Raw genomic sequence first — 20973 nt, 5'->3', positions numbered from 1 at the left:
ATTTGGGGTGATGAGAATGTTCTGGAACTAGATAGTGGCAATAGTTTCATGACATTGAGAATGTATCACAAACTACTAAATTGTACTCTTTAAAATGGGGGGATTTATGTTCTGTGAATCTTACCTCAATTTAAATATATATAGGGACGCCTGGGTGGCTCAGTCAGTTAAGCGTCTGCCTTCAGCTCAGGTCATGATCCCAGGGTCCTGGGATCGAGCCCCACATCGGGCTCCTTGCTCAGCGGGGAGCCTGCTTCTCCCTCTGCCTGCCACTTCCCCTGCTTGTGCTCTCTTTCTCTCTCTCTCTGACAAATAAATGAATAAAAATCTTAAAAAAAAAAAAAAAAGAAAGAAACCTCATACCATATCTTTAATATATATATATGCTTTTTAAGTATATATAGACATATACGTATAGGCAAGTATATGCACACATATGCCTTGTCTCTACTCCTATAGATTTTGATTCAGTCTGGGGTGGTCTCAGACCTTTATATTGTTAACAGGCTTCCTGGATGATTCTAATCTTTATAAAATTGAGAAACCCCAGCTTAATTTCTTTTCTTGCTTCCTTCTGGCACCATATGAGCTCTCATCATATTTGTGCTTTCATGTGCTCTTCAGAAATTGCACAGCAATATTTGAGACTTACATAAGCCATTCACTTTTTAAGGTGATTTTCATTTTGTCTCTCTGGTCTGCTATAGAATTTTTTATTTCTCTTAAAAGAATAAAACTGCTTGCATTTTTTTTTTTCCTTTTTCAGAGCTGGAGTCCAGGTGTGAGAAATTTCCACGAAAAGATATTTCTGAAGTAGAGTCATTCAGTTGGGAAATAATGGAAAGCCTTAAATGCTGTAATTTTGATGGCTCTAGTTTGAGAGATGGCTGGGAATACAAAGGCCAATTTGAAAGACAACAAGTAACTCAGGAATGCTGTTTCAAGCAAGTAAAAGTCATGTATGAAAACATGCCCACTTTTGAGCATCGTACATCCCTCACTTTACATCAGAACAATGAGATTGGTGAAAAACTGATTGAATGTAATGAATGTGGAAAAGCATTTAGCCGTGGCTCACACCTTATTCAGCATCAGAAAACTCACACTGGTGAAAAACCTTTTGAATGTAAGGAATGTGGGAAGGCCTTTAGTCGTGCCTCACACCTTGTTCAACATCAGAGAATTCATACAGGTGAGAAACCTTATGACTGTAAGGAATGTGGGAAGGCTTTTGGCCGTACTTCAGAACTCATTCTACATCAAAGACTTCATACTGGTGTCAAACCCTATGAATGTAAAGAATGTGGAAAGACCTTTAGACAGCATTCACAACTTATTCTGCATCAAAGAACTCACACAGGTGAGAAACCCTATGTATGTAAAGACTGTGGGAAGGCTTTTATTCGTGGCTCACAACTTACTGTTCATCGGAGAATTCATACAGGTGCTAGACCTTATCAATGTAAAGAATGTGGGAAAGCCTTTAGACAGCATTCACAGCTTACTGTCCACCAGAGGATTCATACTGGTGAGAAACCCTATGAGTGTAAGGAATGTGGGAAGGGCTTTATTCATAGCTCAGAAGTTACTCGACATCAAAGAATTCATTCTGGGGAGAAACCCTACGAATGTAAGGAATGTGGGAAGGCCTTTAGACAACACGCACAGCTTACACGACATCAGAGAGTTCATACTGGTGACAGACCTTATGAATGTAAGGACTGTGGGAAGGCGTTTAGTCGTAGTTCATACCTTATTCAACATCAGAGAATTCATACAGGTGACAAACCCTATGAATGTAAGGAATGTGGGAAAGCCTTTATTCGTGTTTCACAACTGACCCATCATCAGCGAATTCATACTTGTGAGAAACCCTATCAATGTAGGGAATGTGGAATGGCCTTTATTCGTAGTTCACAACTTACTGAACATCAGAGAATTCATCCTGGGATCAAACCTTATGAATGTAGAGAATGTGGGCAGGCCTTTATTCTTGGCTCACAGCTCATCGAACACTACAGAATCCATACTGGTTAGAAAGCCTTGAATGTTAGGGGTGTAGGAGCCTTTACGTGGAGTTCACACCTGACTCAATATTAGATAATGTGTATGTAATGTGATTAATGTGAAAACCTTCACTTGTCACTTCCATTACGGAACATCGGATAACTCATAGCAGAAGAAAATCCAATAAATGTGGGAATTCTTTTTGCCTCACACTCACTGCTTACCAAGCATCAGAAAACTTAGGCTGAAAAAAATATTAATATGAATATAGAAAACCTTTCTATTACCACTCAAAATGTGTTAAACTTCTGAGAATTCCTAATATTAAGATATTTTGTGAATGTGCCTTTTACCATGACATACATCTTACTTAACATTATCTCAGCTCCACCAGTTACCGACTGTATGGCACTGGACAAATAATGCAGTCTTCCTGTTCCTCAGTTTACTTGTTTTTAAGCAGTGATCATTATACTTTTTTTTTTTAATATTTTATTTATTTATTTGACAGAGACAGAGATAGCGAGAGCAGGAACACAAGCAGCGGGAGTGGGAGAGGGAGAGCAGGTTTTCCCACGGAGCAGGGAGCCCAATGTGGGACTCGATCCCAGGACCCTGGGATCATGACCTGAGCCAAAGGCAGACGCTTAACGACTGAGCCACCCAGGTGCCCCAGTGATCATTATACTTACCCAATAGAGTTTTCCTATCAGATATTTTATATAAAGCCTGTATTCAATAAATATTAGTTACCGTTGTTAATTAGTGACGGTATTAGTGTTAAGGAGTTCTTGTGAGAGGAGGCCTTCTGAATGTGTCAAGTATTAAAAAGCCTTCATAACCACTTGTTAATGATAATTCATTCTAGAAAACAGTAGTCAAGTGTAATTATCATGAGGTCGTCATGATATTTAAAGCTAGAAAGTCACAAGAGTAGAAGCTAACAGAAGAGTAGCCAAAAGAAATCTGCCCATTTGGAAATCTAAAGCCACCTTCAGGTAGAACTTGAAAAGCAGTCAAAAAGTTCTGCACATCAAAACCAGTTCAGTATAGCCAAAGCTGTGTTCCTGTCAACCCAAGGAGTGAAGGTAAGGGCTTTGTTCTCCAAATGTAGATCTCCAGCACCTACTTGTTGGCAGTTACATACTAAGCACATTGAATGAATGGTCAACTCTAAACATTAGAGGGAAATAAACCCTAATCAGCGGTAAGAATGATCATTAAAAACAAAAAATAATAAAATAGAAAACAACAGTAGACTTAATATGAAGGTTATTTATTTAACAATATAAGATGGACAATTAACAACCCTGATCTAGAAAAGAAAATATTTAGCATTATGAATAAGGAAGGGGTGAATATTCCTTTTAAAAAGCTACTATGCATGATTTTAATGTATTTGGAAATTTGAATAGATTTTTACAAAAATATCAAAGTTCACAAAGATATGGAATACCTGAATAAATCAATGATTGTAGAACGACATAAAAAGTCAGTCTGCCCCTTCAAAAAAAAATAGCTTAACCTACTAAAACTTCAAGGAACAGGTAGATAATCCCTGAGAGAAGCTTGCCAGTTTATTTTCAAGGCTAAATAAAATTATGATTAAAAAAAATTCAACAAGGATGGCTCCCAAGAAAGAAATTGTAGATGATTATCATTTGTGAAAATAAATATAAATAAAATCCCTGCTAATTGAATCCAGTCTCTTTAAAGTTAGAAGCTCGCGGGCGCCTGGGTGGCTCAGTCAGTTAAGCGTCTGCCTTCGACTTTGGTCATGATCACAGGGTCCTGGGATCGAGCCTTGCATCAGGCTCCCTGCTCAGTGGGGAGCCTGCTTCTCCCTCTCCCTCTGTTGCTCCTCCTGCTTGTTCTCTCTCTCTGTCAAATAATAAAATCTTAAAAAAAGAAGCTCATTCTAAATGGAATATCTAGAATTTCACCTATTGTGGGTTAATTATGTTTTCAGAATTTTGATATCACTCCAGATGACAGTGATAGGGCAAAGAGCCCTGATCCAACCCCAGTGGTATCTGGATCAGAGCTTGTGAATGAATCTGGGGAATCTCAGGAAGCATCCCCTCAGTCCAGGCAGTGTTAGGGGCAACAGGCCTGTTGTGTCCTGAAGCCTCCATCTTCTCAGTCATCCTGAGTGTTCACTAAGGCACCTGTATTTTCTACATGTGTCAGAAAGTACTATTCTGTATGTCACTTTTAAGTGGTTTCATGATTAGGATGTACATTTGGAGGGGCTCAAAGCTATGACATTAATAAGTGTTACTTTGAATAGTTAAAACACATGCACAGGATAAATATTTTAAAGTTACGATTTGGTGTACAGACATAAGTCAATGTCCACACCCTTCCCACCCTGTTACTGTATTACTGTACCCTCTCATTGTATCAAGTTCTTGTATATACTTCCTGATTTTTATGTTTACCTCCTAAGTGTAGACATGTACATAACAGTCTTTATAAAAGTTTTTTTTTTACATAAATGGTAACAAATTTCTATACTTGCTATTTTTGCTTATCCATAAACCTTGAAATTGGGTCATATCGATACATACATAGTTGCCTTATTCTTAACAGCTGCATAGTATATGTGTTTCATTATTTATCCTGTCAATTTAGTTTTTTTCATTATTCTTTGCTTTCAAACAATCCTATAATAAATATCCTTGCACATAAATTATTTTGTATATGTGTGATATCTCTTTAAGATAAATTCCTAAAAGTGGAAATGCTAGATCAAAATGTATATACAGTTTTGAAACTTTCTGTTCACACAGAATCTTATAACGTACCCCTAGTGCCCCCATCACCAGCTTCAGTAATTATCAGCTAATGGCCAGTCTTGTTTTATCTGTATTCCTACCCTCTCCCCCACCCTCATGTCAGTGGGAAGTAAATCCCAGCTACATAATTTCATCCATAAATATTTCAGTATGTATCTCTAAAATATATCACAATTTGAGAAAAGATTTTCACTCCTTAAAAAAAATGGCAGGGTGCCTGGGTGGCTCATTCGGTTAGGCGTCCAACTCTTGATTGCAGCTCAGGTCTTGATCTCGGGGTCATGGGTTCAGGCCCTGTTTTGGGCTCTGTCTGGGCATGGAGCCTGCTTAAAAAACAAACAAACAAACATTAAAAAAAAAACAATACTGTCATTGCAGATCTGATGGTCAGTGTTCCAATTCCTAATTGATAAATGTCGATTTTTTTTTTTAAGTTAATTGAGATCCAAATTATGTCCAGAAATTGCAGTTGTCACATCTCTGAAGTCTGTTTATCCATTCTTCCTCATCCTTTTTTTCCCTGGTAATTTATTTTCTGAAGAAACTAGATTGTTTGCCTTGTAGAGTTTCTCAGAGCCTGGTTTTTGCTGACTGCATCCCATGGCATTGTTTTTGTTGGTTGGTTGGTTGGTTTTTTAAAAAAAGATTTTATTTATTTATTTGACAGAGAGAGAGAGTACAAGCAGGGGGAGAAGCAGGCTCCCCGCTGAACAAAGAGCCTGACGTGGGACTCGGTCCCACAACCTTGGAATCATGACCTGAGCCGCAGGCAGATGCTTAACGGACTGAGCCACCCAGGTGCCCTCATGGCATTGTTTTGTTTTGTTTTGTTGTTTTTTAAAGATTTTATTTATTTATTTGACAGAGAGAGACACAGTGAGAGAGGGAACACAAGCAGGGGGAGTGGGAAAGGGAGAAGCAGGCTTCCCGCTGAGCAGAGAGCCTGATGTGGGGCTCGATCCCAGGATCCCGGGATCATGACCTGAGCCGAAGGCAGATGCTTAATGACTGAGCCACGCAGGCGCCCCCTTCATGGCATTGTTTAACATGCTCCTCTATCCTTGGTATTTCTTATAAATTGGTAGTTGGTATCTAGAGGCTTGATCAGATTGAGGAAGGTCTTTGTTTTTGTTTCTGTTGTTGAGATACTGAGATGAAACATTGAGGTGTCTTTTTATGATGTTAGCAACTATTGTTCAATTGATCTATTAATCCATTAAGGATTACAAATGATACCCTATTTCTTCTTCCTTTATTAGCCAAAATATTTTTATGAAGAAAAACTTCCCTTTAACTACCATTTGGTTACCCATGTTATAGTAAGGAAAGGCAAGATAAATGCTTTTTTCTTTCTCTTTATTGGTTTTCAAAATAATGAGTTGGTTCCCTCGCATTTGGCCATGATAACTTACAAGTTTAGGGGTGTGTAGCATATTTATTTAAATACAATTTGGTTGTACTCTCATTGATGCTCAAATTGTTCCATGTTTGGGATGTGGAGCCTCTTCCAGCTGGCTTCTTTGTCCTTTGGTATGACCCCATTAGTCTTTGATCACTTGCTTGCTGTCTGCCACAAGATGTGCCAGGCTCTCCTTGTTCATTTCCTACCTCCCACCTTGAAGTAGCCATTTTCCAAGGAGTCGTGGGTTTTTTGGTTTTTTGGGTTTTTTTTTTTTTTTTTTGGTATTTTGGTACATTCCCAAATGGTATATAGAAACCACAAATCACGAGGAGTGCTTCATTCTCTGGTTGGTGATTTTTTTTTTTTTTTAAAGATTTTATTTATTTATTTGACAGAGAGAGAGACAGCACAAGCAGGGGGAGCAGCAGAGGGAGAGGGAGAAGCAGACTCCCCGCTGAGCAGGGAGCCCGATGTGGGGCTCGATCCCAGGACCCTGAGATCATGACCTGAGCTGAAAGAAGCCGCTTAACCGACTGAGCCACCCAGGCGCCCTGGTTGGTGATTTTTAGATAGCTGTTTTAATCACATTGCTCAAGTGCCTTTAGGAAGATTATGCATCTATGCATCTGCCCACACAGTAGAGAGATCCCAAAACACCACATTCATCTAATCCTGCAGAAAACACTTACTTTAAATGTAGACCATTCAATGGGTGAAAAATGGAAAAGTTACTTCTGATTTCACTTGCATTCCTTTGACTATGATTACGATAGATGACCATTTGTTCACATACTTCTTGACCATTGGTATTGCTTGTAGCATGGTGCCTAAAACATAGTAGCTGCTGAATAAATATTTGTTAATGGAATAAATTAATTGTATGTTCATATCCTTTGCTCATTAGTAATGAACTAGTCATATTTTTCTTACTTAAAAGAGCTATTTTTGAGAGGAATAAATGTGTATAAAGTTCCTAGCACAGTACCTGGAATTCATCAATGTTCTCTGTCTTGTTATTTGCATACATTGTCATTTATGTCTCTGATTTGGCTTTTTTCCCCCTATTTTAAAAGATAAGAAATTGAGAGCCAACGAGATTAAGTAGCTTGCCCAAGGCCTCATAAGTGCAGAATCCTAACTTACAAGGGCAAGGTCAAGATAGGGCAGAGTTTCATGTACATACACAGCTTTACAGATGTGAGACTGTGAAAAGGAAAAATCAGTGTTTTTTCAGGTAATCTGTAAAATGCATGGTCGTAATACAGAAAGTGGCAAGGCTAGGAACAAAGGTATGAAAGAGCTTAATAAGAATCTTTTTTTTAAGGGCGCCTGGGTGGCTCAGCCGTTCAGCGTCTGCCTTCGGCTCAGGTCATGATCCCAGGGTCCTGGAATCGAGCCCTGCATCGGGCTCCCTGCTCGGTGGAAGCCTGCTTCTCCCTCTCCCACTCCCCCTGCTTGTGTTCCCTCTCTCTCTGTGTCTCTCTCTGTACAAAAAAAAAAAAAATCTTTAAAAAAAGAATCTTTTTTTAAAGATTTTATTTATTTATTTATTTGTTTGTTTGTTTATTTATTTATTTATTCGAGAGAGAGAGAGAGAATGAGCGATGAGGAGGGGCAGAGAGAGAAAGAAGCAGACTCCCCACTGAGCAGGGAGCCTGATGTGGGGCTAGATCCTAGCACCTGTCGATCATGACCTGAGCTGAAGGCAGACACTTAACCAACTAAGCCACCCAGGTGCCCCAAGAATCTTTTTTTTAATATTTTTTTTGTTTTGTCCTTACAAAAAGTGAAAATACTCAAATAGAAGAATACAGAGTATAGAAAACTGTAAGAAAACATTTTGAGTATCTTCACTCAAATATGCATGTTAATCATTTTTGTGTATTTCCTCCTAGCTTCTAAATTTTTAAAAATTCATACTTTATGGGGCGCCTGGGTGGCTCAGTCGGTTAAATATCTGACTCTTGATTTCAGCTCAGGTCATGATCTCAGGGTCCTGGGATTGAGCCCCAAGGCAGGCTCTGCGCTCAGCAGGGAGCCTGCTTGAGGATTCTCTCCCTCTCCCTCTGCCCCTCCCCCCACTCACACACACACTCTCTCTCTAAAATAAATAAATAAATATTTTTTAAAAATTAATACTTTGGGACACCTGGGTGGCTCAGTTGGTTAAGCGACTGCCTTTGGCCCGGGTCATGATCCTGGGGTCCTGGGATCGAGTCCCATATCGGGCTCCTTGCTCAGCAGGGAGCCTTCTTCTCCCTCTCTCTCCCTCTGCTTGTGCTCTCTCTGTCAAATAAATAAAATCTTTAAAAAAAAATTAATACTTTATTATGGAAAACTTCAAATATGCACAAAAGTAGAAAGTACAGTGAACTCTCACAATTCTCATCACTCTGCTATAAAAACCATCAATGCATGACCAGTCTTACTTTGCCCATATCCACACCCACTTCCCCTTTCATTGGATTCTTTTTTTTTTTTTTTTTTGTGCATCCTTTTGAAAGCAGAACTTAGGTCATATGATTATCTGTAAATATTTCAGTAATTATCTCTAAAAGAATTTAAAAAGATACCTATATGTCAGTAGAAATTTATAATCTTGAGCCATTAGTAGGGAGGACAATAAAATTTTATACTAAATGTGGCTTAAGCTTATACTTACGATTCTCACTGTGATTGCAGAGACAGTTGTCTCACATGTATTAGAAGAATCAGGAATTTAGGAAAAGGTTTTCCTATGAACAACATTCTTAACCCAAAAGTTCTCTCTTTCCTTTTCAAAAAAGGAAAATTTTCAGGTGCAATTGTGAGATGTGAAGATTGCTTTGTTTGTTTTTATTTTAAAAAATTGACTGAATTAGGGGCGCCTGGGTGGCTCAGTCATTAAGCGTCTGCCTTCGGCTCAGGTCATGATCCCAGGGTCTTGGGTTCGAGCCCCGCATCAGGCTCTCTGCTCAGCGGGAAGCCTCCTTCTCTCTCTCCCACTCCCCCTGCTTGTGTTCCCTCTCTCGCTGTCTCTCCCTCTGTCAAAAAATAAATAAAATCTTAAAAAAAAAATTGACTGAATTGGTACAACTCTTACCATAATTCTAAATCCTTGATGTGTTGAGAATTGTATTTGCTTCTTTGCTCCTAGGAGACAGATACTTGTTTAATAAATAATAAGTAATAACAGGTAGTAAATCTGAGTTAATAAATTAGGCAAATGATAGAACATTTTTGTGGGGAGAAGATGGAGGTGGGAAACCTTCCCTTTACCAAAAAAAATTTTTTAGATAGATATAGATATGAAATTCCACACTTAGAAGTCACTATGCCTTAAACTCTAGCTGAAGGAGAATTCCATAAGTCATTCCAAAGAATTCACATATTTTTAAAAAATATTTTACTTGGGACATCTGGGTGGCTCAGTTGGTTAAATATCTGCCTTCAGCTCAGGTCATGATCTCAGGGTCCTCAGATGGAGTCCCACATCGGGCTCCTTGCTCAGCGGGGAGCCTGCTTCTCCCTCTGCCTGCTGCTCCCCCTGCTTGTTCTCTCTCTCTCTCTCTGACAAATAAATAAATGAAATCTTTAAAAATACATATTTTATTTTACTTATTTATTTGAGAGAGACAGAGCATGAGCAGGGGGAGGGGTAGAGGGAGAGGGAGAAGCGATGTGGGGCTCAATCCCAGGACCCTGGGATCATGACCTGAGCTGAAGGCAGATGCTTAACGACTGAGCCACCCAGGCGCCCCTCCTTCCATATTTCTAATACATCTTGTGTAAGAACGTATTTAAAGTTTAAAAATAGTCTGCCTGGCCTCTCAAGCCAGAAACAGGCTGTCAGCTAAGACTTCTTGTACCTTATCTCCTGTGTTTAAAATAGTAGCTTTAGAACCAGGTCTGGACTCTGTCACTAGCTAGATGAGGATAGTCTATCCCCACTAAGCTTTTCAGTTTGTAGCTCATAGTAGTACATCATGGAGTTATCATGAACACTTAAATGTGAAGGCGTACCTAGCAGTGTTTCCAGCACACAGAAAACCTAAAATCAGAAAAGAAAGTTTGATATTATGTAACCACTCAAACTTAAGTAATTGCAGGCATACCCAAACTGAGTCATTCCTAGTCCCATAATTAAGTTCCTCTAACTGTCCTCCCTCTCAGTGAGTGGCCTGCATTGCCCATCCAGTTCCCCAGGCCAGACACCCAGGGACCATCCTTGGCCTCCCTCTCCCTGATAATTCTGAAATCTACTTTGCTTTTCCTCTAGGACACATCTGGAACACACACGTCCCTTTTCTGAGTATCAGAAAGAGGTACTTTAGAATAATAGGCCCATGGGGCACCTGGGTGGCTCAGTCGGTTAAGCATCTGCCTTGGGCTCAGGTCATGATCCCGGGGTCCTGGGATTGAGCCCCGCATTGGGCTCCCTGCTCAGCAGGGAGTCTGCTTTTCTCCCTCTCCCTCTGCAGTTCCCCCTGCTTGTGCTCTCTCTCTCTGTCAAATAAATAAAAATAAAATCTTTTAAAAAAAAATAGAGTAATAGCCTCTGCAGCCAGAATTCTTTTTTTTTTTTTTTTTAATATTTTTTTTTTTTAAGATTTTATTTATTTATTTGACAGAGACACAGCGAGAGAGGGAACACAAGCAGGGGGAGTGGGAGAGGGAGAAGCAGGCTTCCCGCAGAGCAGGGAGCCCGATGCGGGGCTAGATCCCAGCACCCTGGGATCATGACCTGAGCCGAAGGCAGACGCTTAACGACTGAGCCACCCAGGTGCCCCTGCAGCCAGAATTCTTGAGTTTATATCCAAGGGCTGCTACTTACTGTGTAACCTTGAACTAGTTTCATACTTTGTAACTAGGCAGTACTTTTGTTGTAATGATGTAAATCATATATGCCTAGGACATGCCTGAAACATAGTAAGAGTTGAGTACATTTACTTTTTGTTCAACTCAATTCAACAGTATTTATTGAGAACCTACTACTATGCTCCAGGCACTGTTCTAGGCCCTGGGGGTACAGCAGTGAACAGAACAGACAGAGAGCCCCACCTTCGTGGAGGTTGTATCCCAACGGGGGAAGAGAGAATCACATAGTGAGTAGATTTTACAGTGTGTTGGAAGATGACATGTCCTAAGGTGAAAAAAGGGCAAGGTAAAGGAGACTGAGAATATGAGGGAGGTACAAGGAGAGTTATCACGATTTAGTATCATTACCACATTATCTAATAATTATATTCATTAACTGTGCATGTTTCTTATTAATAACATTGTTACTATTTACAATTACTATGCCAAATATTATGCAGTATAATCAATAATTATTTTTTATTATTACCATTTTTATCATTGCCTTAATTCAGGCCTCATCATCTCTTATCTGCCACCAAAGAGCTGGAACTAAAATTAAATATAAGCACGTCACATCGGGGCACCTGGGTGGCTCAGTCGTTAAGCGTCTGCCTTCGGCTCAGGTCATGATCCCGGGGTCCTGGGATCGAGCCCCATGTCGGGCTCTCTGCTCAGCGGGAAGCCTGCTTCTCCCTCTCCCTCTGCCCCTGCTTGTGTTCCCTCTCTCGATATCTCTCTCTGTCAAATAAATAAAATAAAATAAAATAAAATAAAAAATATAAGCACATCACATCAATAGTCTTTCCTCACTTAAGGAATAGAGGCCAAGCTCCTTAATTTAGCACAAAGTCGTCCCCCCTGACCCCTCAACCTTGGACCTATGTGACCTGCTGGGCTCACCAGCTCCATCTCTTAGCCCTCCCACTGGAAGTACCCAAGCTGCTTCACCTCATCCTCACAGCACATTATTTCCTGTGACGTGATAGAGTGAGAGGACAAGGTCACTGTGATCTCATCTGAAATGAGAGAGAAGGATGCTCTGCAACCACAAAAATAACAAAACATTGAGGTACAGGGTAATGACTGTTCTAGCTTCGGGTACTCAAAGTAAAGATAAGAACTGTTTCAGTGTTGATAAACATAATAGATTACATTTAGAAAATAAAGGAACATTTTAGAGTCCATTTTAGTCACCAAAGTTTCTTGAAACATGCAGATAATGTTCAGTGTGAAAATTAATCATGACTTAAAATTGTTTGCCTGACAGAAAAGATCTTCGACTTCCTAAGATAGGGTGTCAAGGTCATTAGTTTACTTGGCCAACTTCCTACTTTCTATCCTCATGTGTCCCCAGTGGAAGCGTTCTCTCTGGGGACAAAGATCTTCAAATCAGCAGAGTTCAAAGTTTCCAGGAAAGTAAGGAAAAATTCTGCCAGTTATTGGGTGTAACAATGAGAGGAGCCACTCCTCCTTCCACTCCCAGGTCCATGTATTTGGCTATGGGGGAGACAGCACCATATGATGGTCTCTGAGTCAAAGCATATACTAAATCCTGTGAAAACAGAACTCCATCTTTCCAGGTTGTTGACTCCCAACTGGCGCCATAACTGAGTCTTCAGTAAGTTATTCCACCTTTCAATCGGGCTAGCTGGTGCCAGATGATAGGGTATGTAGTTAGACCAAGTAATTCCACAGGCATGAAACTATTATTGAACTTCCTTTGCTGTGAAATGACTTCTTTGACCAGCTTCAGTGCTGTAAAGAATGTCATGATGGTGAATAAAGCATTCTGTGAGCCCACCTATAATGGCTTCAGCACAAGCGTTATGGGCAGGAAAGGCAAGTCCTTTTCCAGAATATATGTCTATTCTCATGAGGATAAATCTCTGCCCAACCAACCTGCCACCAAGTTGATGGTCCCTACAGGGAAGATTCCTTATCAGGGACACTGTGTTGGTGTCTTCTGTTAGCAGATTAAGCACTTGGCATTTAACTGGTTAGTATTAACCAGGTCAGCCTTGATGAGGGAAGTCCACATTGCTGAGCCTATGCATAACTTCCCTCCATGCCACCATGACCACTTTGTTCATGGGCCCATTAAGAAAGCACTGGCTGGCTGGGGAAGAAGGCTGACATCCACAGAATGTGTCATTTTTGTCTACCTGATTATTAAGAATCTCCCTCTGCAGTGGGTGTTCTTTAGTGGGCATTCATATGGAAGTCCTCCTTGAAAGCCTGTGCTCATCAGAGAGCTCAATGAATATACCTCTTCTCCAGAATTCCTTGTCACCAATTTTCCAATATTGTTACTTCCAAGTCCCTGACCAACACTAGCAACTGTCCACGAAACCATGCAGAGTCATACTTCCGGCTATCTCTCTAAGCCAGCCAAATGAGAAAAACCAAATATATTGTTCAAAGTCCTACCCACTGGAAGGAATCATTCTTCACCATTGTCCTTCAGGATTACCTCTGAGTAGTGTTGTAACGCCACAGCTATCAGCTTCTCATGCAGACCCGTCTGTTTTCCAGGCTCATGTTTTTACCTCCTCAGTCAGCCCAGTGTAAGGAACATTCCATGTGACCACAGGCATGGAGGAGTCGATGCCATAGGAGTTGGTGCCATATGGACCTGAGCCACCTGTTTGTGCAGCTCACTGGTACCTTTTGTACCTGCCGAGTTTGGTCTCTTCTGTACCATTCTTATCTGATGATAGATTACTGCTGCTCACACCCAACCTCATGGCCAGATGGGTCAGACAACACACAGCTTATGATGGAAAGCTCAGGCTGAATGGTCACCTCACGCCCCACAGTCAGGGTTTCAGTCTCTACAAAGGCCCAGTAGCAAGACAAAAGCAGTTTCTCAAAAGGAGAATGAGTAGCTGCGGAAGATGACATAATTGGCTCCAAAATTCTAGAGGTCTGCTTTGTGATTCCCCTGCTGGTGCTTAGCAGAGCCTCCGTACAGCATCCCTATTTACCATAAACACTCAAGTACTTCGGGATCTTCTGGATCATAAGGCCAAGTGGTCGACTGGCTTGTACTGCAGCCTCAGCTTTCCACAGAGCCTTCTCTTGTTCTGATCGCCACTAGAAACTTGCAGTCCTAAGTGTGACTATAGCACATTCCAATGTCATATATGTTGCCTCCACAATCCAAAGACCTGCCAAACTTTGTGCCTCTTTGTTCATTGTAGGTGATGTACTTTGGAGGAGATATGTTGACATCCTCCAGACCACGGAACCCAAGAAATTTCACTGAAGTTATGGCCCCTGATTTTCGGGGAGTTTGTTTCTTACCCTCTTATGTATATGTTTTACTGAGGTATGTAAAGCCCTTCCTACTTCCTGCTTCTCAGATCCAGTCAGCATAATGTCACCGATGTAATACACCAGGATGATCTTCTGATCAAGATTTCTGCAAACTGCTTTATGTCAAAGAACAGCAGAGCTGACATAACCCTGAGGCAACACCGTGAAAGTACACAGGTAAAGGAAAATTGCTTCTGGTAGTTCTTCCAAATTGGTATCGAGAAAAAGGCATTGGCCAGGTCAGTAGCTGCAGCCCAGGTACCTGGGGATATGTTGATTTTTTCTAGTAGAAGTACTACATATGGGACAGGAGCTGCAATGGGAGCCACCATCAGGTTAACTTTACAATAGTGCAGCCAAACTGGTGAATTAAATAAAGGTATCAATTTATCAAGTAATTACTCTCTGCAATTCCTTCAAGGATGCAGTATTGCTTGCTATTTACTGTCTTTGAAGTGAAAAGAAGTTTCAGGAACTTCCATTCAGCCCTTCCTATAATAATGGCCTTCATCTACCAAGGGTCGCGATACAAAGGCTCAGCCCTTTTGTCCACGGGCAGCTCTGTAGGGCCCGCCCATCCCAGTTCCACAGCTTCCGGTGGGTTGACAAAGGTGTGTCGCTGTTGCTCTGCAGCCGGACTTCTGCCCCCAGCCAGCTCTGCTGCCTTCAGTCTCCCAACAGATGCTGATTCCGTAGCACCACCTGTCAAACATCCTGAATGCAGACCTCTTAGAGTCTGCTTCCTGTGGACCTTGAGCCTTTCTAATATTTTCAGAGCAAGAGAAAGATCAAAGTTCTCAGCTCAATATTTTAATTGTGCTATGAGTGTTAATGAAGAAGTCTTATTTTTATTGTATTTAATTATATCTGGCATGACAAGATATCAGTCAATATTCTTATTTTATTTTGGTATATTTAATGAAGTATATAATTTTTCAGGGACAAATCAACTGTGATAAATTAGGAACTCTACCTCTCAGTGATAAGACTGTATCTTATCAAATCTAGGCTATTATTTGATAACAACCCAGCACCCCAATTCTTGTAAATATAAACAATTTTTTTTAGGCACTTAAGTCTGGCATGGAATTGATAGTCTATTTCCTTAAAGCACTAGTACTTCACGCTGTACAATACTTTCCACCAATGTTACGTATCAGGCAAGATACATAAACCTCCTTTATGGAAGTTTAACTGTATTTAAATTTAACTTTATGTGCACAAGACCGAATACACTAATAGGATTGGGAAGAGACACTGTTAATCAGTATACATTAAACTGGCAAATTTGTAAAAGGAATTACAAGTGATGGACCTACAAGCATAACCAGAAAACCCAGGGGAGCTATTAAATTGTTGGAAGAATTGTAGGAACACTGCTTCATATAACAAAGCTCTGGCACTCAAAGAGATTCTTCTGAATCTCATTAAGTGGCTTTGAAAATGCAGCAAGAGCTTTGCGCAGTGGCAGTATTATAGCCAATGAGGTTTATCCGAGGCGCGATTATTGCTAATTGAAAATGCAGCAAGAATTGTTTAAATAAAGCTCATCAAAGAACTGATTTTTTTTAAGATTTCATTTATTGAGAGAGAGAGAAAAAGCATGAGTGGGGGGGGAGGGGCAGAGGGAGAGGAAGAGAGAGAATCCCAAGCACGGAGCCCAACGCAGGGCTCGATCTCAGGATCCCCAGATCATGACCCAAACCGAAATCAAGAGTGGGCCACCCAACCGACCCAGCCACCCAGGCACCCCAAAGAGCTGAATTTTTGAAATAACATATTTTGTTCAAAGATTGGAGCTACCATCCTGAATTAATTGTCACGAGGGTAAACTGAACTCAGTAATGAGATACACATTTCCTACTTGAAAAGTAATTTCATTTGGCAAATATTTTTAAAGCTGCTATTTAACAAACAAAAACTGACACATTTAACTGTTACTCTTTGCATTCTTAATGGATTGCATTGAAAGTACAGGGGGAAATTATATGTTTCAACATGTGGAACATATTCAAGGACTCCAAAGGAAATTATTATGACAAGCAAAACAAAAAATCACCAGCATTGTTGCAATGTATTGAAAAGAACAATGTTAAGGTGGTTTGAATGAAATAAAATAGCAAATAGTGTTTAAAATCCTGTCGTCGGGGCGCCTGGGTGGCTCATCAGTTGGTTAAGTGTCTGCCTTCAACTCAGGTTGTGATACCAGGGTCCTGGGATCAAGCCCCGAGTCCCATCCAGTTCCCTGCTCGGCAGGGAATCTGATTCTCCCTCTGACACTACCCCCGCTCGTGCTCTCTCTCTCTCAAATAAATAAAATTAAAATTAAATAAAATCCTGTTTGTCCATTTAACCTTTGCAAACTAACCGGTTAAATGAATTGTGGAAAATCCATGCACTGGAATACAGTACAACTTATAAAGAAATATAAAGAGTGAGGAAGGTATTTATGTACTTATATGTACTCCAACAAGTTTACAACAGAGTCTAGTGTTTGTTAAGTGCTCAGTAAATGTTAGCTATTATCATCCCACCAGAATGTAAGCTACATGAATGTATGGGGTTCTTTTCAGTTTCCTTCACTGCTGATCCATAGTGTCTGGAACAGTGCCCAGCACGCAGTAGGTGCTCAGGAAATATATTTCAATTTTTAATCATGGAAAATTTCAAACATATACAAAAGTAGGGCAAACAGAATAATGAACACTGCTTCCTCATTTTTTTTTTTTTTTAAGATTTTATTATTTTTCAACAGAGAGAGCGAGGAAGGGAACACAAGCAGGGGGAGTGGGAGAGGGAGAAGCAGGCTTCCCGCCGAGCAGGAAGCCCGATGTGGGACTCGATCCCAAGACCCTGGGACCATGACCTGAGCTGAAGGCAGACGCTTAACGACCGAGCCACCCAGGTGCCCCACTTCCTCATTTCTATGACCCATCCTCCGCAAACTTGCTTCATCTACACTCCCACTCACTTTTCCCCCATGATGGGTTTCAAATCAAACCAAGACATCCTATCATTTCATCCATAAATACTAAAAGTTGCATCTTTAAGTGATAACTCCCTATTACCCCTAAACAATTAACATTAATTCATTAAAACAATAAAATATCCAGTGTTCACATTTCCTTGTTGGGTCATATATATATTTATATTTTTTGTTTGTTCAAAACATATGCACATTGTCTGTTCAAATCAGGACCAATATTATTGAATGAATCTGCTGATTTCAGGAATTAATTATTCTTTTATGACTGAGAAGGCTGAGTATATTTTGGGGGTATTGTCATGTTTTTTGGGGGTGCTGGGTCTTGCTTTTGTTTTTTTATATACACATAATATTTCCCTGGAAGGATACACAAGATACAGATAACATGGAATTGTTCCCCTGGAGTCTTCAGGGGAATAAGACTTCTCTCCCTACTCACACTTATGAATTTTATTTTTAAATTCAGTTAAATTTAATTTAAATTCAATTAATTAACACATAGTGTATTATTGTTTCAGAGGCAGAGTTCAGTGATTCATCAGTTGTATGTAACACTCAGGGCTCATTACATCACATGTCCTCAATGCCCATCACCCCGTTACCCCATCCCTCCACCCCCTCTCCTCCAGCAACCCTCAGTTTGTTTCCTATGGGTAAGAGTCTCTTATGGTTTGTCTCCCTCTCCGATTTCGTCCTGTTTTCTTTTTCCCTCCCTTCCCCTAGGCCGCTCTGTTTTATTTCTTAAATTCCACATATGAGTGAAATCATATGATAATTGTCTTTCTCTGATTGACTTATTTTGCTTAGCATAATACCCTCTAGTTCCAGCCATGTCATTGCAAATGGCAAGATTTCATTTTTTTGGATGGCTGAGTAATATTCCATTGTATATACATCTTCTTTTTTTTTTTAAGATTTTATTTATTTATCTGACAGAGAAAGAGAGAGCACAAGCAGGGGGAGCAGCAGAGGGAAAGGGAGAAGCAGGCTCTCTGCTGAGTAGGGAGCTGGATGTGGGGCCTGATCCCAGCACCCTGGGATCATGACCTGAGCCGCAGGCAGACGCTTAACGACTGAGCCACCCAGGCGCCCCAGAATTCAAAAGTTCTAAAAATCAAGTCCTAGGGGGGAGTCTGGGTGGCTCAGTTGGTTGAGCCTCTGGCTCTTGATTTCAGTTCAGGTCATGATCTCAGAGTTGTGAGATCGAGCCCTCAGTCGGACTCCACGCTCAGCATGGTGTCGGCTTGAGATTCTCTTCCTCTCCCTCTGCCCCTTCCCCTGCTTGTGTGCTCTTTTTCTCTCTCAAAATAAATAAATAAAATCTTTTTAAAAAAATCAAGTCCTTGGGGTGCCTGGGTGGCTCAGTTGGTTGAGTGTAGGACTCTTGATTTCAGCTGGGGTCATGATCTCAGGGTCCTGGGATGGAGCCGGGCATTGGGCTCCATACTCAGCGGGGAGTAAGCTTGAGGACTCTCTCCCTCTGCCCCTCCTCCCACTCTCTCTCTCTAAAATAAATCTTTAAAAAATCAAAATCAAAATCAAATCCTAAAACATCATGGAACAGGATCAGTGTGGAAGGTCCAGGTGGGAGGGGTGACTGTTCTAGGCCTGCCACAAGATGGCAGCAGAGTGACACCAAAGCTTGGTTCTGGACCCTGGAAGGGTGTCTGAGTCAGTCTCCCTCCCCACCCACAACGGGCAAATCCTGGTGGGTTCCTGCCCACTTTTGCCCTGAGTTGTTGACTGTGGCTGGGCTAAACCATCCCCAGATTCCTTTTTTTTTTTTTTTTTTAAGATTTTATTTATTAGAGAGAGAGCCCATGAGTGGGGGGAAGGGCAAAGGGACAGGGAGAGGGACAAGCAGACACCCTGCTGAATGGGTTAGCCCAAGGCAGGGCTCCATCCCAGGACCCTGAGATCATGACCTGAGCCAAAGTCAGATGCTTAACCCACTAAGCCACCCAGGCATCCGCATCCCCAGATTCCTGATCCACAAAAACTGTATAAGATATTAAGTTGTTTGAAGCTGCTACATTTTGGGGTAATCTGTTAACTGGCAGTAATTAATACACTGGACATCATACCAAAAAATATTTAGGTATGTGGGGTGTGTGTTTTACGACTTTTATTTTGGTGGGGGGCAGCTGGGTGGCTCAGTTGGTTAAGCATCTGACTTTGGCTCAGCTCATGATCTCAAGGTCCTGGGGTCAAGCCCCATGGTGGGCTCCCCGCTGAGCGGAGAGTCTGCTTCTCCCTCTCTCTCCCTCTACCCCTCCTCTGGTTCGTGCTCTCTTTGTCTCTCTCTCAAATAAATAAAATCTTTAAAAAATTATTTTTTTAAAGTAATTCTACATATAGCCTGGGGCTTAAACTCTTAACCCCAAGGCAAGAGTTGCAGGCTCCACCAACCGAGCCAGTCAGGCTCCCCTAAGTATGAATTTCTAAAATATAGATTTTTTTTAAACACAACCACCAAAGCCATGTCACATATAAAAATTTCAAATTATTTGTATAATGAAATATTCAGGCACTTGGGAAATATCTAGAAGAAGAATATGGATATCTGCAATTTACTTTGAAACACATCAAAAAAGATATAGATTGACAGAGATATAGATGGCTAGTTATATGATAAAGCAAACAGAGCAAATGTTTATGGTAAAATAAAATCTAGGTGTTAGGTATGAGTGTTCACTCTAAGATGCCTTCACCTTCTCTGTACCTTTGAAAATTTTTTTTGTACTAAAATGTTGAAGGAAAAGTCCATCATTGTTCAAGTTTCCAATTGTCTCAAAAATGTCACAATTTTTCCTTTGACTGTTTGTTCATATCAAGATCCAAAAAAGGATAACAATAAAAAAAAAGGGATTAACATAACAATAAAAAATTTTTTAAAAAAAGATCCAAAAAAGGTCTACATATTGACATTGGTTGGTATAGAAGCTGCATGGTCTTTAGACCGCAGTATTTTGTCACCTATTTGTTACAGCAACAAAGTCTTCAAGCTAGCTAATACAGGTCAGCATAGTTTATAACCCCCAGCTGGCTCTTTATCCAGAGTTTGAGCTCTTTTGTCCTGCAAGTCGACAAAACCTTTTCTAAAAGAGATCTGAGCAATGACAGCAGCAGCTTCTTGATTCAGGCTTCCTGACTCCAGGTCAGTGCCACAGGGGGGTGTGTTCTCAACCTCATCCCTGCAGGGGCCACTTTAGAGCAAACGGCTTTCTGAGGTCAGCTTTTAGATGCTTCCAGTCATTCCGGGATCGCTAGCCTGGAAGCAAGATATGTGTTGGGAGCCTGATATCGGACTCAATCAGGACCTGAGCAGAAGGGAGAGGCTTAACCGACTGAGCCACCCAGGCGCCCCTCCCTGAGGCAAGCTCTTGGCTGCCTGTTCTGCCTCCCTGGGGCCTGGGACCTGTGCAAGGGCATCAGGAGGGTCAAGGTCCAATACGCGTCCATTGTCTATGACCTCTGAGGGCAGGGCGGGGTGCCAACCCCCCGCCTTCAGTCACCATGCCATGGCACATTCAACAGGTAACCCAGCAGGAAAGAATGTTTTGCCCACCTTTGATCCCTGGCTCTTCTTGGCATTTTAGTTGCATTACCCCAGGCACCAAGCCCAT

At 41.1% G+C, this 20973-nt stretch overlaps 1 protein-coding gene, 1 long non-coding RNA gene and 1 pseudogene across 9 annotated transcripts in view; 2 read left to right on the top strand and 1 right to left on the bottom strand.

The window, feature by feature from the left end:
* Positions 1 to 4699, top strand: part of ZNF565 (zinc finger protein 565) — a 37540-nt gene extending 32841 nt beyond the window's left edge. For all 5 annotated transcript variants that reach the window (XM_078063311.1, XM_078063310.1, XM_078063312.1 and 2 more), the window contains one exon: positions 767 to 4699. In XM_078063311.1, coding sequence (XP_077919437.1) covers positions 767 to 2037 — 1271 coding nt within the window. In that variant the 3' untranslated portion in view covers positions 2038 to 4699. The remainder of the gene's footprint in view (positions 1 to 766) is intronic.
* The window catches only part of LOC144380284 (uncharacterized), a 24465-nt gene continuing 6759 nt past the window's right edge, over positions 3268 to 20973 (bottom strand). The window contains exons 1-6 of one of the 4 annotated variants that reach the window (XR_013444319.1): positions 13517 to 13576; positions 11534 to 11784; positions 11248 to 11329; positions 10210 to 10237; positions 9290 to 9339; positions 3268 to 5128 (exon numbers count right to left, since the gene is read on the bottom strand). This is a non-coding gene — a long non-coding RNA (uncharacterized LOC144380284). Of the gene's footprint in view, positions 5132 to 9289; positions 9340 to 10209; positions 10238 to 11247; positions 11330 to 11533; positions 11785 to 13516; positions 13577 to 20973 lie in introns of those variants that run through there. The other 3 variants (XR_013444320.1, XR_013444318.1, XR_013444321.1) reach the window with 3 other exon arrangements.
* Positions 15815 to 15946, top strand: LOC118520220 (U4 spliceosomal RNA; annotated as a pseudogene).

The sequence above is a fragment of the Halichoerus grypus genome, chromosome 15, assembly GCF_964656455.1.
Source record: "Halichoerus grypus chromosome 15, mHalGry1.hap1.1, whole genome shotgun sequence".
In the NCBI taxonomy this organism is placed as follows: Eukaryota; Metazoa; Chordata; class Mammalia; order Carnivora; family Phocidae; genus Halichoerus; species Halichoerus grypus.
The sequence above is the reverse complement of the archived record's forward strand: the minus strand, read 5'-3'. Positions and strand labels throughout refer to the sequence as shown.